The sequence below is a fragment of the Hippoglossus hippoglossus genome, chromosome 22 (assembly GCF_009819705.1).
Source record: "Hippoglossus hippoglossus isolate fHipHip1 chromosome 22, fHipHip1.pri, whole genome shotgun sequence".
Lineage (NCBI taxonomy): Eukaryota > Metazoa > Chordata > Actinopteri > Pleuronectiformes > Pleuronectidae > Hippoglossus > Hippoglossus hippoglossus.
The window spans coordinates 573074-586290 of NC_047172.1; the positions used below are offsets into that span (position 1 = coordinate 573074).

The following is a 13217-nucleotide window of genomic DNA, read 5'->3' on the forward strand; positions in this document are numbered from 1 at the left end:
TAGACACATAGTAACTAAACACATAGTAACTAGACACATAGTAACTAGACACATAGTAACTAAACACATAGTAACTAAACACATAGTAACTAGACACATAGTAACTAAACACATAGTAACTAAACACATAGTAACTAGACACATAGTAACTAAACACATAGTAACTAGACACATAGTAACTAGACACATAGTAACTAAACACATAGTAACTAGACACATAGTAACTAAACACATAGTAACTAGACACATAGTAACTAGACACATAGTAACTAAACACATAGTAACTAGACACATAGTAACTAAACACATAGTAACTAGACACATAGTAACTAGACACATAGTAACTAAACACATAGTAACTAGACACATAGTAACTAAACACATAGTAACTAGACACATAGTAACTAGACACATAGTAACTAGACACATAGTAACTAAACACATAGTAACTAAACACATAGTAACTAAACACATAGTAACTAAACACATAGTAACTAAACACATAGTAACTAGACACATAGTAACTAGACACATAGTAACTAAACACATAGTAACTAGACACATAGTAACTAGACACATAGTAACTAAACACATAGTAACTAGACACATAGTAACTAGACACATAGTAACTAGACACATAGTAACTAAACACATAGTAACTAAACACATAGTAACTAGACACATAGTAACTAAACACATAGTAACTAGACACTAGTCAATATGAGACACAACTTGTCATTCTTCTAAACGTCTAAACGTCTAAATGTGTGTTTTTAGGTAAAACCTGCTACAACTCGGTCAACATCGGTTTCCTGATCGACGGATCGTCCAGCGTCGGCGAGGGGAACTTCCAACTGGTCCTGGACTTCCTGGTGGGAATTGCCAGGAGCTTCGACATCTCGGATATTGGCGCTCGCATCGGTCAGCTCGACGGTTGATTACCTGAAACTGTTAATGATTCACTGATGAGCTGATTGGCTGACTGACTGTGACGTGGTGCAGGTGCGGTGCAGTTCACCTACGAACAGAGGCTGGAGTTCGGCCTGTTTGACCACCATGACAAAGAGGAGGCCGTCAACGCCCTGAAGAGGATCCACTACATGAGCGGAGGGACGTCCACAGGAGAAGCCATCAGCTACACCGCCAACAAGCTGTTCAGGTAACAGCTGGGAGGTCAGGGGAGGTCACGGGAGGTCAGGGGAGGTCAGGTGGAGGTCAGGGGAGGTCAGGGGAGGTCAGGGGAGATCAGGGGAGGTCAGGGGAGGTCAGGGGAGATCACGGGAGGTCACGGGAGGTCAGGTGGAGGTCAGGGGAGGTCAGGGGAGGTCAGGGGAGATCAGGGGAGGTCAGGAGAGGTCAGGGGAGGTCAGGGGAGGTCAGGGGAGGTCAGGAGAGGTCAGGGGAGGTCAGGGGAGGTCAGGGGAGATCAGGGGAGGTCAGGGGAGATCAGGGGAGGTCAGGGGAGGTCAGGTGGAGGTCAGGTGGAGGTCAGGAGAGGTCAGGGGAGGTCAGGGGAGGTCAGGTGGAGGTCAGGTGGAGGTCAGGAGAGGTCAGGGGAGGTCAGGTGGAGGTCAGGAGAGGTCACGGGAGGTCAGGGGAGGTCAGGTGGAGGTCAGGGGAGGTCAGGTGAAGGTCAGGGGGAGACTGAGACCTCAGAAATCTGTGAAAATGTCCAAAAGACTGAGCTGCAGGAGAAGACAGTCAGTGGACATTAGATTTAAATCAGAAAGTTTAGATTATTTATAAGAAGAATATTTGTGATCAAGTGATCAGTGAGGTGACGACAGGTTCCACCTCTTCTTCTGTTTCCTCCAGACGAACGGGACCAGGCCGCAACTTCCTCATCGTGGTGACGGATGGTCAATCGTACGATGACGTGAGACTCCCGGCGCTGGAGGCACAGAAACAAGGTGTGTGTCTCTGTGTGTGTGTGTGTGTTAGAACAACAGCTGTTTGTGTTCAGTCATTGTTTACATCCCATCTCATCCATCAACCAATCACCAGGCATCACCATTTACTCTGTGGGCGTGGCCTGGGCCCCCCTGGATGACCTCAGAGCGATGTCATCGCAGCCCAAAGACGGACACACCCTCTTCACCAGAGACTTCACCGGCCTCACAGGGTTCGTCCCTGTGATCGTCAAAGGGATCTGCCGAGACTTCACCGAGAGCAACTGAGATCAAGATCAATTCAACCAAATAAAAGTTTCCTCTCTCAGAATTACACGAGCACACACACTGTAAATAAACACTTCACACGTTAACGACATGGAAAGATAGGATTTACACTAAGAACCTTTTTCTATTTGATAAAGGAGGCGTTGGATCCTCAGCACGTATGAACTCATTCACTTTACAACTCAGATTATCTTTCAAATGTAAATCGAACACTATGAAAAACTTTAAATAATGAAATAACTTGAATCATTAGACAAACCACAGATCACTAATGAAGATTAACTAATGAACTGCAGCTCTGAGATCGTTTAGAATCTAAGATGCTTCATTAAATTACAATTATGAGGAAAGTGGAGCAGAAGGATCTGCTGTGAAAATGAGATCAGATTCATAATTGTAACTGTTCATGATTCAGTTTATTTCTTATTGACCAGACTTTATATCTGTATCTTTAATTCATATGAGATCCTGTACATATCATTTTATTATGAGAAAACGTCTCCAGATACTTTGTCCTTTAGAAAATATCATTAATGAATAATAACACAAATTAAAAATGTATTGTATTTCTTTTTTATACATTTAGTGGCAGTTTTTTTATCGTTAAATGTGAAGATTTCACTTCTCGTGACTGATGCACGATATTTATCTCAAAATGTTTCACGTGTTTTCTGGAGGTTTTGTTTCTGATGTCTTTGACTCTGGAAAAAAAACACAAGATGGTTTTTAAAAAAACGTTGAATTGATTCTTAACTTTTCCATTTGGAGTAAAACAGACTGAGCTTCAGGTCGTGTTTATTTACGTGTATTTTAATAACTTTATCTCTTTTGTAAGAAAAAAACTAGAGCATGGAGCTTCATTCTTCACCTTGGGAACATTTATCTGAAATAAAACTTCCAAAACTTTAAAGTGCACACGACATTTTCTATTGTACAAAATTCCCTTTTCTCGTTTATACGTGAACCAAATGTTTTGAATTGGTCCATCATAATGATAATTCTATTTTTTGATGTCAGAAAGAATCAAGAGAAACTTGAGTTGTTAAATATTTTGCATTTCTACAGAACTTTGTCTCAGAGGGAAGAAACTAATCTTTGTATTTGTACTTTTAATTATTGATTCACTCAAACTGATAAAACTCAGAGTTAAATCCTTTGAACCTTTTCTTTTTGTATTGTATTTATATAAACCTTTCCCCAAATTAGAATAAACTTTTACTTTAATATTGTTACAAAGGGATTTTGTAAAAACAATCATGAGAAGAAGCTTCTATAAGTAATAAAACCGTACATATGTTCTTTCTTGTTGTTTGACATTGACACAGATGATTATTTTCCCTTTCATAGAATCAGTTTATTAAATGTTTGTAGTTTTGGAAAAGGAAAGAAAGGATCATGTTTAACACAAAATGATGAACAGGAATGGAAAGAACATCGAATAGATCATCTGTGTGAATGAAACCTCTGAATTCTCTTCTGTTTGTAAACCTCTTGCGTTTCCCAATAAAGAATTCATATTTTTACAGGGAGGTGTCGCCACCTGGTGTCCAATCTGCAGAACACACAACACAGCCAGAACGTGACTGTGCTTCAAAAGCTTCAAAACCAAAAATACACAAAACATTCAAACTAAATCCTTCAACTTTATTAAGACTGACCTTCAGAAGGTGACCTTTGACCTTTGACCACCCGAGTCTGATATTGATCAATAACCTAATACATTAAATTAAAGACGGAAACACGTGACTTCCACATCCATTCCACGAGTTGTTATCGACGGGGTCACGTGACGGTTTGCTTCGTCCGGACCGGACGTGACGTGTGTTGTGTGCTTGTTGCCATGGAGACAGAGGACCTCTTTATTTACAGTCGGACTCGTCACGTGCTTCAGGTGTTTTCTCACTTTTTACAGGTAAGTTAGACAAAAACTACTCGACTCTACTTCCGCTTTCGTCATTAAGTCGCGTGCGGTGAAACTTTCGATAAATAAACACGTTTAAGTTTCTGAAAATACTCGATTACAAATAAAAGTCCTGTATCTACCGAAGTATTTCTACTCTATTACATGTAACGGACCGTTAGTTACTTTTCAAGTCGAGTTTTTTACCTGAAGAAAAAAACGATGCAACAATTTTTTTTTTTTTTATCACTAGTAGTATCAGTATTAGTAGTAGTTGTTGTAGTAGTATTAGTAATAGTATTATTATTAATAGTAGTTGTAGTAGTAGTATTAGTAATAGTATTAGTAATAGTATTAGTAGTAGTATTAGTAGTAGTAGTAGTTGTAGTAGTAATAGTATTAGTAGTAGTAGTTGTTGTAGTAGTAGTAGTAGTTGTTGTAGTAGTATTAGTAATAGTATTAGTAGTAGTAGTTGTAATAGTATTAGTAATATTTGTCGTAACACATTTTTTCAAATATCTTTACTTAGTTTTTTAAATATTGAACTTTTCTACAGTTTCTCTATTTTGAAGGTGTCTTTTTTAACCTGGTGACATCATCCTGGAGGACTTTATTGCAGTGAGACATTGAACATAATGCCGAGGAAAGTAAAGAGAGGAGGAGGAGGAGGAGGAGGTAAAGGAGGAAGGACGGAGGAGGAGAAGCTTGTGTATCAGCAGCAGAGAGCTCAGGCTGAGGAGGAGACCACCAAGAAGAAAGAGGAGATCCTCGCTCTGTTCCTCAAGGTAACGACTCTGATTCAGTGTTTCTGACTTTGTGCTGGATTCATTTATCTGGTGAGAACTGAACTCGTAGAGTTTGAGATTGTGAGCGTTTGTTTCCTTCTGATGTTTTTGTGTTGATTCTCGTGTATTCATTTCATTTCTTGGTTTGGCTGCTTGTTGACGATGATCTGAAGATGTTGATCCTCTGAATCAAATCAGAATAATGAAGGATGAAATTATTAGTGTAACAAACGAAACATGGAGCTGGTGGAGGATCTGATTTCTAAAATCTATACTCTGAAATCTTAATTATCAATGAACAAGGAAGTTAATACTGTGACAGGTGGAAAGTGAAGCTCTTTTAAAAAGAAACACTTGAACAAACTTCAGAGAGATAAGAACGACCTGAAAAGACAGAAACATCTTCACAAACATTTATTTAACGTCTACTTCGATTTTTTCATTTTGGCCCGTGTCCCATCTGCTAACATGGAGGATATATATGATCTTATACTGCAGCCAGACACCAGGGGGCGATACAGATGATTTGGCTTCACTTTTGGGATCCATGTTCAGAAAATGTCACGAATGATTCTGATATATTTTCCTGAGTAAATGTAAATTAAATAAAAAATGCATCAGGTCAAACACGAATCCACAGAACTGATATTTGATGTTTCTGTTGGAATCAGGACAAGTTGCAGAAGGAGGAAAACAACACGTCAGTGAACCTCCTGAAGCTCGACGACGGCTGGAGGTCGATTCTCCGACAGACTCGAGCCTCCGAGCTTCGTACAGACATCGACGTCCTCAGTCAGACGTTTGACAGGCAGCTGGACGCCGTGGATGATGTCATCAAGGTGAGACGCTGCTCTGGAGTTCCAACGTCCGAATGTCTCTTTTCCTCGAGTTGAAGAAACACGTCAACAAGTTGAATTCATGAGGACAAACTCAAACTTTATTTATAACAGAGTCGAGGAAACGTTCAACCATCACAGGAAGTAGGTACAAAATAAAAGCCTCATGTTGAAATAATGTAACAAATAAAGAAATTAAGAGTGAATGACGTTCTGACAGAAGTATGTGGACACTTTGATCTGTTCAGTAGAGAAAATTCAGTTTGTGTTTAGTTGTGATGAAGAAGAGGAAGAAGATGTGAAGTATAAAATAAATATACAAATATACCATCTGCTCTGTTGGTGGCGCTGCTGAGGTCACACAGATGTGCATGTTATGGTCCTTTACTTTGGGAGGAAGCTCCAGCGACACTTCACTTCCTGTTTGTTTCCCAGCGGCTGGAGCGAGACCTGCAGGAGGCGGAGCATCAGGCGGCTCAGGTGCAGCAGCTCCACCTGCAGCACGTCGAGCGACTGCGGGCGCAGCAGGAGAAACAGCTGATGGTTCTGCAGCGGCAGTGGGAGGAAGGACTGCAGCACCTGAGCTGCACGTTCAACTCCGACAGGTCAGTGTGAGGAGCCACAGCGCCCCCTGCAGGGAGGAGAAATCACAAGGAACCATCAGAGGAAATGGATCTTCGTATGAAACATGATTTTACACTTTGAGCTTTAGATGCAACGAGAAAACAGATTATAAGAGAAAACAGATGCAAAGAGAAAACAGATGCAAAGAGACACTAGACAGATGCAAAGAGAAAACAGATGCAAAGAGAAAACAGATGCAAAGAGACACTAGACAGATGCAAAGAGAAAACAGATGCAAAGAGACACTAGACAGATGCAAAGAGACACAAAACAGATGCAAAGAGTCACTAGACAGATGCAAAGAGACACGAAACAGATGCAAAGAGTCACTAGACAGATGCAAAGAGACACTAGACAGATGCAAAGAGACACAAAACAGATGCAAATAGACACTAGACAGATGCAAAGAGACACAAAACAGATGCAAAGAGACACTAGACAGATGCAAAGAGACACTAAACAGATGCAAATAGTCACTAGACAGATGCAAAGAGACACTAGACAGATGCAAAGAGACACAAAACAGATGCAAAGAGACACTAGACAGATGCAAAGAGACACAAAACAGATGCAAAGAGTCACTAGACAGATGCAAAGAGACACTAGACAGATGCAAAGAGACACTAAACAGATGCAAAGAGTCACTAGACAGATGCAAAGAGACACAAAACAGATGCAAAGAGACACTAAGCAGATGCAAAGAGACACTAAGCAGATGCAAAGAGAAAACAAAGATGCAAAGACACAACTTGGACATTTGGAATCAGGTTTGGATGTCGCTGGTTCCTGTGGACAAGTGGAACTCAGGGGATCTGCGGCTGCGGTGGTTTGATCCCTCTGCTGTGTTTTCAGGAGTCAGATGCAGCAACACTCTCGGCAGCAGCGAGCTGATCTGGAAGATGCAAAGTTCACTGTGGAGCAGCAACATGAAGCAGTGATGAATGACATCCTCAGACTGTACAGTGAAAGCATCGCAGCGTACGAGAGCGCTCACGAGGAGCGGGTAGGTCACAGAAGCACTTGTCCTCCAGCTCTGTGAGGTTTGTCTCAGTCTCTTTGACTCTTTGTCTCTTTGTCTCTGTGGACAGAGGGCGGCTCTGCTCCTGGAGGGTTCGATGCTGCTGAAGGAGAAGACTCGACAGAAGCAGGAGACTCTGCAGCTCCACCACAAAGAAGCAACAGAACTGGACGAGCTGCTCCTGAAGAACCAGCAGTTGATTCAGACGAGTGACAGAAGCATGAGGCGGCTCAGGAAGCTGCAGGTCAGAGTTTCTGAGGTTTTCTCTGGTGAAGATTGATCATCGAGAACAAAGGGAATATTAAATATGTGATATGTGAACTGTGAGCAACACACGTTTCCAAAGTTCAGAAACACAGAAGAAACTTCATGTTTCAAATCTTCTTCCAACCGACGACGACTTCAACAAATCACTGATTCCAACGTCACAATAAATTCTGTTTTCACTAGAATCCGACTCGGGAGCTCCGACCCAACGGCCTCCTCCTAAACCACGTCCAAACTAAATCCAATAAACATCAGTCCAATAAATACATCAGATCTTTTCAGAAGAGTAATGAGTAATTCATAATCATAAATAACATCTCACAATGTTGAAGAAAGAGATCCAATATTACTGGATCCGTCTCGTCCCTCCACCGAGTTTCAAGAAAATCGGTCCAGTAGTTTTAAATCCTGCTGATAAACAAAGGGTGAAAACATCTTTTCTCTTATTTGCTCATTTAAACTCAATATTTCAGGAACAGTTTCCCCTTCACCAGATCAGTTTGTGAATGAGCGATGAGACGAAGAACCTCAGGATCTGAACGTCTGATCCAGAGAGAAATAAATGGAGGATCTTTATTCGGAGGTCGTGAGTCGTCTCCTGCTTTTCCTCTTTTTCCCCAGGACTCCATGTTCCAGCTGAGGATGAAGCTGAAGTCCAGTCAGACAGAGAAGGAGTTGGTGGAACGAGATCTGACGGCCGCCACGTACCAGGTGAACCAAAGGACTCGCAAGCTTCGTGATCAGCTGACCCGGGGTCAGTCAGCGGCGAGGAAACATCTCGCTGACCTCAGCGTGCAGAGCAACGCCGCCGCCAAGAAACTGCAGGAGGTCATCGCCAAGGTGAAATCTGCGATGTCTGTCTGCTGACGTTCTGATGCACGTTCTGTTCGCTCAGTTTTCTCGCTCCGTGTTTCAGGGGGACAGAGTTTTACGTGTCGCTGAAATGTGCCGGAAGCTGGAGAAGGAGTTCCTGTCTTCAGATGAAGACCGTCCCACATCTGAGGAGGAAGCAGCTGAGGTGTGAGGCTCTGATGGATGATGATGAATTAAAGTCCAGATGTTTTGCAGTAACTGAAGAGAAGAACCAATAGAACATAATAAAAATAGAGCATTGCACTTTACAGTGCGTCGGTGCACGTCCGGAGGATTTTGTAAATCTTTTTCTGCTTCTTCATGTTCATGTTTTAATCAGTGTCATGACTGTGAAATGTTTTCAGGATCTAAAGCTCAGAATCCCGTTCCTCAGACCGTCCATCGCTGCAGCTCCTCTCTTCAGCCTCTGTCTCGAACTCTTGGTTTCAGCCTCTGTCTCTTTAAGACCCCCCCCCGATTAAAAAGACAGTGACACACTGGACTGTAAAAACATCCGCTGTTGTTTTGTATCCACATCAACTGAAGCAGACGTGTTTGGAGTTAAGACAACAGATCAGTTATTTTCTCTGAATTCAGGGGGCGTGTCATCGGGATGTCACGTGATATCGTGATGATTCAGAGCTTCAGTGTTTTCTCCCTTTATCAGAGTTTGAGCTTTTTAACTTTTACATTCACAAAAACCTTGATAAAAAAAAACTACAGGAAGAAAACCTCTCGTCTCCTTTAACGATCTTTGTGACTCCCGTAGTTTTCGGACCTCGCTGACCTCTGTCTCCCTCTGCAGGACACGTGTGAGTTTGCAGACTTGTGGCGTTTGACGCGGCTCATCAGCGCTGCTCTGCTGCACCGAGCGGTTCTGAAGAAACGGCGAGACGACCTGAGCCGGGAGAACCGGCAGCTGAAGGTTCTGCTGCGTCAGCACCTGGAGGCCATGACGCTCGGCGACCACAGCCTCGGCGAACGCCACGCTCTGCTCACTGTGACCCAGGCCCCGACCACGACGGTCCCATCAGACGCCAACAGACGCCACACCGTCATCGAGGCCGCTCACGCCGTCAGACAGACGCTGGGACCGTCATTCCAGATGAGAGATGGTTAAAAACATGACGTCTTTGAACAGCTGGTCAATAAAACATGATTCTACTGTGAAATAAATAAAAACGGTTTCACTTCAGTGAACGTGACTCAAGGCTGCGTTTGAAACTTGGCCGAAAGTAAGTGGACGGCCCAACTCAAGGTTTCTCAGGGTTTATTCCAGTCGTGAGCTTGTAGTGATTTTATTTGATAGAATTTGATATTTAGTCTGGTTTAGTTTACTATGAAGTCAATAAGCTGCCTGAACTATTTTCTTGATTCATCTTAAAGTTTATACATTTTCAGAAATAATGAAAAAAATCTAAACATTGTAAAATGTCTTTTTTAAAAGTAAAATATTCAACAACAAAAAAAAGATAAGTCTCACGTTTGAGATCAAATGTGTTTTTTCTGTAAAGGAACTTAAACTTGAATCTTTTGTAAAAATGTCTGATAATTAACGAGTTGTTAGAAATAAATTAATTTACCTTAAAAGACCTCGACCTTCAGTTACATTTCGTTTTCCATTTGATTTATTGTTAACTCCTTTTGATATTCAATTTAGTTCTGAACCATTTAACTGAATATTTGTTTTGTTTAAGTTTAAGTAAAATGTTTAGTTTTATTATAAAAAAACATTTTCTTTCAATATACTTTATTAATTGCAGCTTCCCGGCAGAACCCTGTTGGGGCTTTTAAATTATTATATATATTTATTTTTTAAAGATGTAATATGTTTAGTTTTTCCTGCAGAATAAGGACCAGAGCAGCAGCATCTGTACAGTTACACCATTTAATAGTTATTATAGACATTTTATATACATTTCAACAGTTGTATTCTGCTTTGTGGTACAATCTTTAAAATCTGTTGTTTCATAGTTTGTAAATCAAAAAAAAAAATTACAAAACTCATCAAAACTCGCAAACTGATCAGAACTTTTTTTATCCATTTTTTGGAAGACTAGAAAAAATACTTTTATTGTATTAATCATGCATTACACAAACAAAAAGTCTTTAGTTACACAGTAAGTTGAAGCCTGGGTGAAGATAAAACTAAAATAAAAAGAGTTGTGATCGATCAGAAGCCGCTCGAGTTACAAAAACCTCCCGTTAGAAAAATGAAACAAAACAAACTAACTTGTGGATCAGAACAAACCAGAAACTAAAACTGACCAGTGACGTAAAGAACTCAGATCCTGTTGGAGGAAGCGTGAAGAGAAGTGAAGAGAGAAGATCACAGTGATATGAAGGTGAGGAGCTGGAGGAGGAGGAGCAGGAGGAAGAGAAGGAGGAAGAAGAGGAGCAGGAGGAAGAGAAGGAGGAAGAAGAGGAGCAGGAGGAAGAGAAGGAGGAAGAAGAGAAGAAGCAGGAAGAGCAGGAGAAAGAAGACGAGCAGGAGGAGGAAGAGGAGCTGGAGGAAGAAGAGGAGAAGCAGGAGAGAGAAGAGGAGCAGGAGGAAGAGAAGGAGGAAGAAGAGGAGCAGGAGGAAGAGAAGGAGGAAGAAGAGGAGCTGGAGGAAGAGAAGAAGCAGGAAGAGCAGGAGAAAGAAGACGAGCAGGAGGAGGAAGAGGAGCTGGAGGAAGAAGAGGAGAAGCAGGAGAGAGAAGAGGAGCAGGAGGAAGAGAAGGAGGAAGAAGAGGAGCAGGAGGAAGAGAAGGAGGAAGAAGAGGAGCTGGAGGAAGAGCTGGAGGAGGAAGAGCAGGAGGAGGAAGAGAAGAAGCAGGAAGAGCAGGAGAAAGAAGACGAGCAGGAGGAGGAAGAGGAGCTGGAGGAAGAAGAGGAGAAGCAGGAGAGAGAAGAGGAGCAGGAGGAAGAGAAGAGGAGCAGGAGGAAGAGAAGGAGGAAGAAGAGGAGCAGGAGGAGGAAGAGCAGGAGAGCTGCAAATTGTCCCTGAAGGCAGCGCATGCAGACGATGCACAGCAGTGACTGTGGTGCGTTCAGGTTTTCTGTAAAGCCAAACATTTCCTGGATTATTAACTGTTTCTAAAACGAGCTGTGAGGTTTCAACACGTTCAAATACCTCGTCATGATTTTATCAGCTTTTCTTTATATTAAATAAAGCAAGTTATTTAAAATCAGTAACTTCCTCTTTGTGCAGCTTCACCTGCAGTCAGAGAAACCTCCATCACAGGTTCATGTGGTCGTCTGAGTGAACGTGCGACTGGTGATTCTCGGAGACATTTTGATTTGGACGTGGCCTCAGTGAGTTCGGGATCAGGTGGACGTGTCCGACCTCCGGGAGCCGCTGAGGAAGAAGAGTTTCACTCCTCACATCAAGTCTTCGTCTCTCACACTTTCCTAACACGAGGGTTCTAGCTCCGGATCAGAGCCGATCTCCGTCCACACTGAAAACACCTGTGATGTAAACAGGAAGTGGATCGTCTACTCTGCAATTGGTTGCTAAGTTACAGAAACTTACGATTCGGTTGTTAACCAGCAGGAGGCAGCAGTGCTCCTCCAGTCTGCCAGAAAACCAAAGAAGAAGAGATGACCCCTGAACAGGGCGGGGCTTCCACCTGTCCGGTTTCAGACAAATGGAATCGAACATTTGCGACGGGATCACCTGACACCACGAAGTTTGACTTTTAATTTGAGTTCTCGTGCTGACGACATTAAACCGTAACAAACTGAGAGGGGGGGGGGGGGGGACTTCAAGTTGTGTCTCTTCATATCAAACAAGTGTGAACAGTTAAATAAATATCACCATGACACTTCCCCAGCTCATCACTGACATGAAGAGAATTCTTTGTATTTGACACGGTTTGTGAATTCGGTGTAAATATGCAAATGAGGCCTTGTTATTTAAAACTGGTTGAAACTCCTCAGTTGGTTTTGTCGACATGTTTTTACAGAAGGATCCGTTTTAATGACTTAGAGATAAAACAACGTGCGCCATGTTTATGAATAAAATCTATGAATCAAACCCTCGGACCACTAACAGGAATCGAACTGGTGAGTCTGGTGAATGGAAGCGAAGCTGAAGTGGAGATTTGTGATTTATTAAAATAAAAACCGAAAAGCCTTTTCTGGATGTTTCCTTTCAACTGGTCTGATATTAAAAAAGAAGCAAAAGCAAAAATGAGAAGTGCATGAAATTAGTTTTGTGCCTGTAGTGTCTCTACCATGGGGGGGAGGTGGGCGGGGCTTCTGACTGGACGGGAGAGAGGAACCTCCTCTGTGCCGTTAACGAGACGCTGATAAAAAAGGGATTATAAAAACTAGATTTATTTTACACAAACAAAAACAATAACGCTCAACCACTGAATGCTTCGCTCTCACATGGGTGGAGTTTAAACGCAGGGCTCTGATTGGCCCACCGAGGGCTGAGGTGGGAAAGAATCGACCAATCATCCAATCGGCTCACACCTCGTCAGGGAGACAAACGGCAACAGACAATCGGACGTCTGACCCGACGTGGTTGTCATTAAGTTTCTGAACAAAATCCACAGATGATGTTTTTCTCCAACTTCATCTCAATTTATATTCTTTAAAAACACCGTAAAAAGTTTTGCAGGTTAAAATCTAAGCTTTGGTTCAGATTTCATGGTTAAAAAACGTAAATAAAGAGAAACCACGACGGGTTAGAATCCGATGACCTGCTCCCGTGTTGAGTCCGGACCAGTTTCCCTCCGCCCGGCTGGAGGTCGACGCTTTAAAGGAGAA

General features: G+C 42.3%; 2 protein-coding genes and 2 long non-coding RNA genes across 12 annotated transcripts in view; all 4 read left to right on the forward strand.

Annotated features, from left to right (window-relative positions):
- Positions 1–2964, forward strand: part of LOC117756169 — a 14628-nt gene extending 11664 nt beyond the window's left edge. The window contains exon 2 of the long non-coding RNA XR_004612766.1: positions 2230–2964. This is a non-coding gene — a long non-coding RNA (uncharacterized LOC117756169). The remainder of the gene's footprint in view (positions 1–2229) is intronic.
- coch (coagulation factor C homolog, cochlin (Limulus polyphemus)) overlaps positions 1–2964 on the forward strand; it is an 11173-nt gene extending 8209 nt beyond the window's left edge. For all 8 annotated transcript variants that reach the window (XM_034576526.1, XM_034576528.1, XM_034576524.1 and 5 more), the window contains 4 exons: positions 778–921; positions 1003–1159; positions 1816–1910; positions 2005–2964. In XM_034576526.1, coding sequence (XP_034432417.1) covers positions 778–921; positions 1003–1159; positions 1816–1910; positions 2005–2177 — 569 coding nt within the window. In that variant the 3' untranslated portion in view covers positions 2178–2964. The remainder of the gene's footprint in view (positions 1–777; positions 922–1002; positions 1160–1815; positions 1911–2004) is intronic.
- A 1045-nt stretch (positions 2965–4009) lies between these two features.
- Positions 4010–9651, forward strand: LOC117756163 (dynein regulatory complex subunit 2-like). 2 transcript variants are annotated; one of them, XM_034576531.1, is made up of 9 exons: positions 4010–4089; positions 4697–4862; positions 5534–5701; positions 6134–6303; positions 7175–7325; positions 7411–7584; positions 8229–8447; positions 8524–8625; positions 9265–9651. In XM_034576531.1, exons 2-9 carry the CDS (start codon positions 4713–4715, stop codon positions 9577–9579), a joined length of 1449 nt encoding a protein of 482 aa, XP_034432422.1. In that variant the 5' UTR covers positions 4010–4089; positions 4697–4712; the 3' UTR covers positions 9580–9651. The 2 variants fall into 2 exon arrangements, with proteins under 2 accessions (XP_034432422.1, XP_034432423.1); XM_034576532.1 differs by having other exon boundaries at positions 8229–8441; positions 8518–8625.
- A 1647-nt stretch (positions 9652–11298) lies between these two features.
- Positions 11299–12792, forward strand: LOC117756168. Its single transcript, XR_004612765.1, has 2 exons — positions 11299–11632; positions 11762–12792. It is a non-coding gene; the product is annotated as an uncharacterized LOC117756168 (long non-coding RNA).
- The last annotated feature ends 425 nt before the right edge of the window (positions 12793–13217 follow it).

Excerpts from the sequence above, each read along its gene's own strand:
- LOC117756163 (XM_034576531.1), top strand. The coding sequence starts at position 4,713 with ATGCCGAGGAAAGTAAAGAGAGGAGGAGGAGGAGGAGGAGGTAAAGGA. Across the intron at positions 7,585-8,228 it reads GGCGGCTCAGGAAGCTGCAG|GACTCCATGTTCCAGCTGAG; the intron begins GTCAGAGTTTCT and ends CTTTTTCCCCAG. Across the intron at positions 8,448-8,523 it reads TGCAGGAGGTCATCGCCAAG|GGGGACAGAGTTTTACGTGT; the intron begins GTGAAATCTGCG and ends TCCGTGTTTCAG.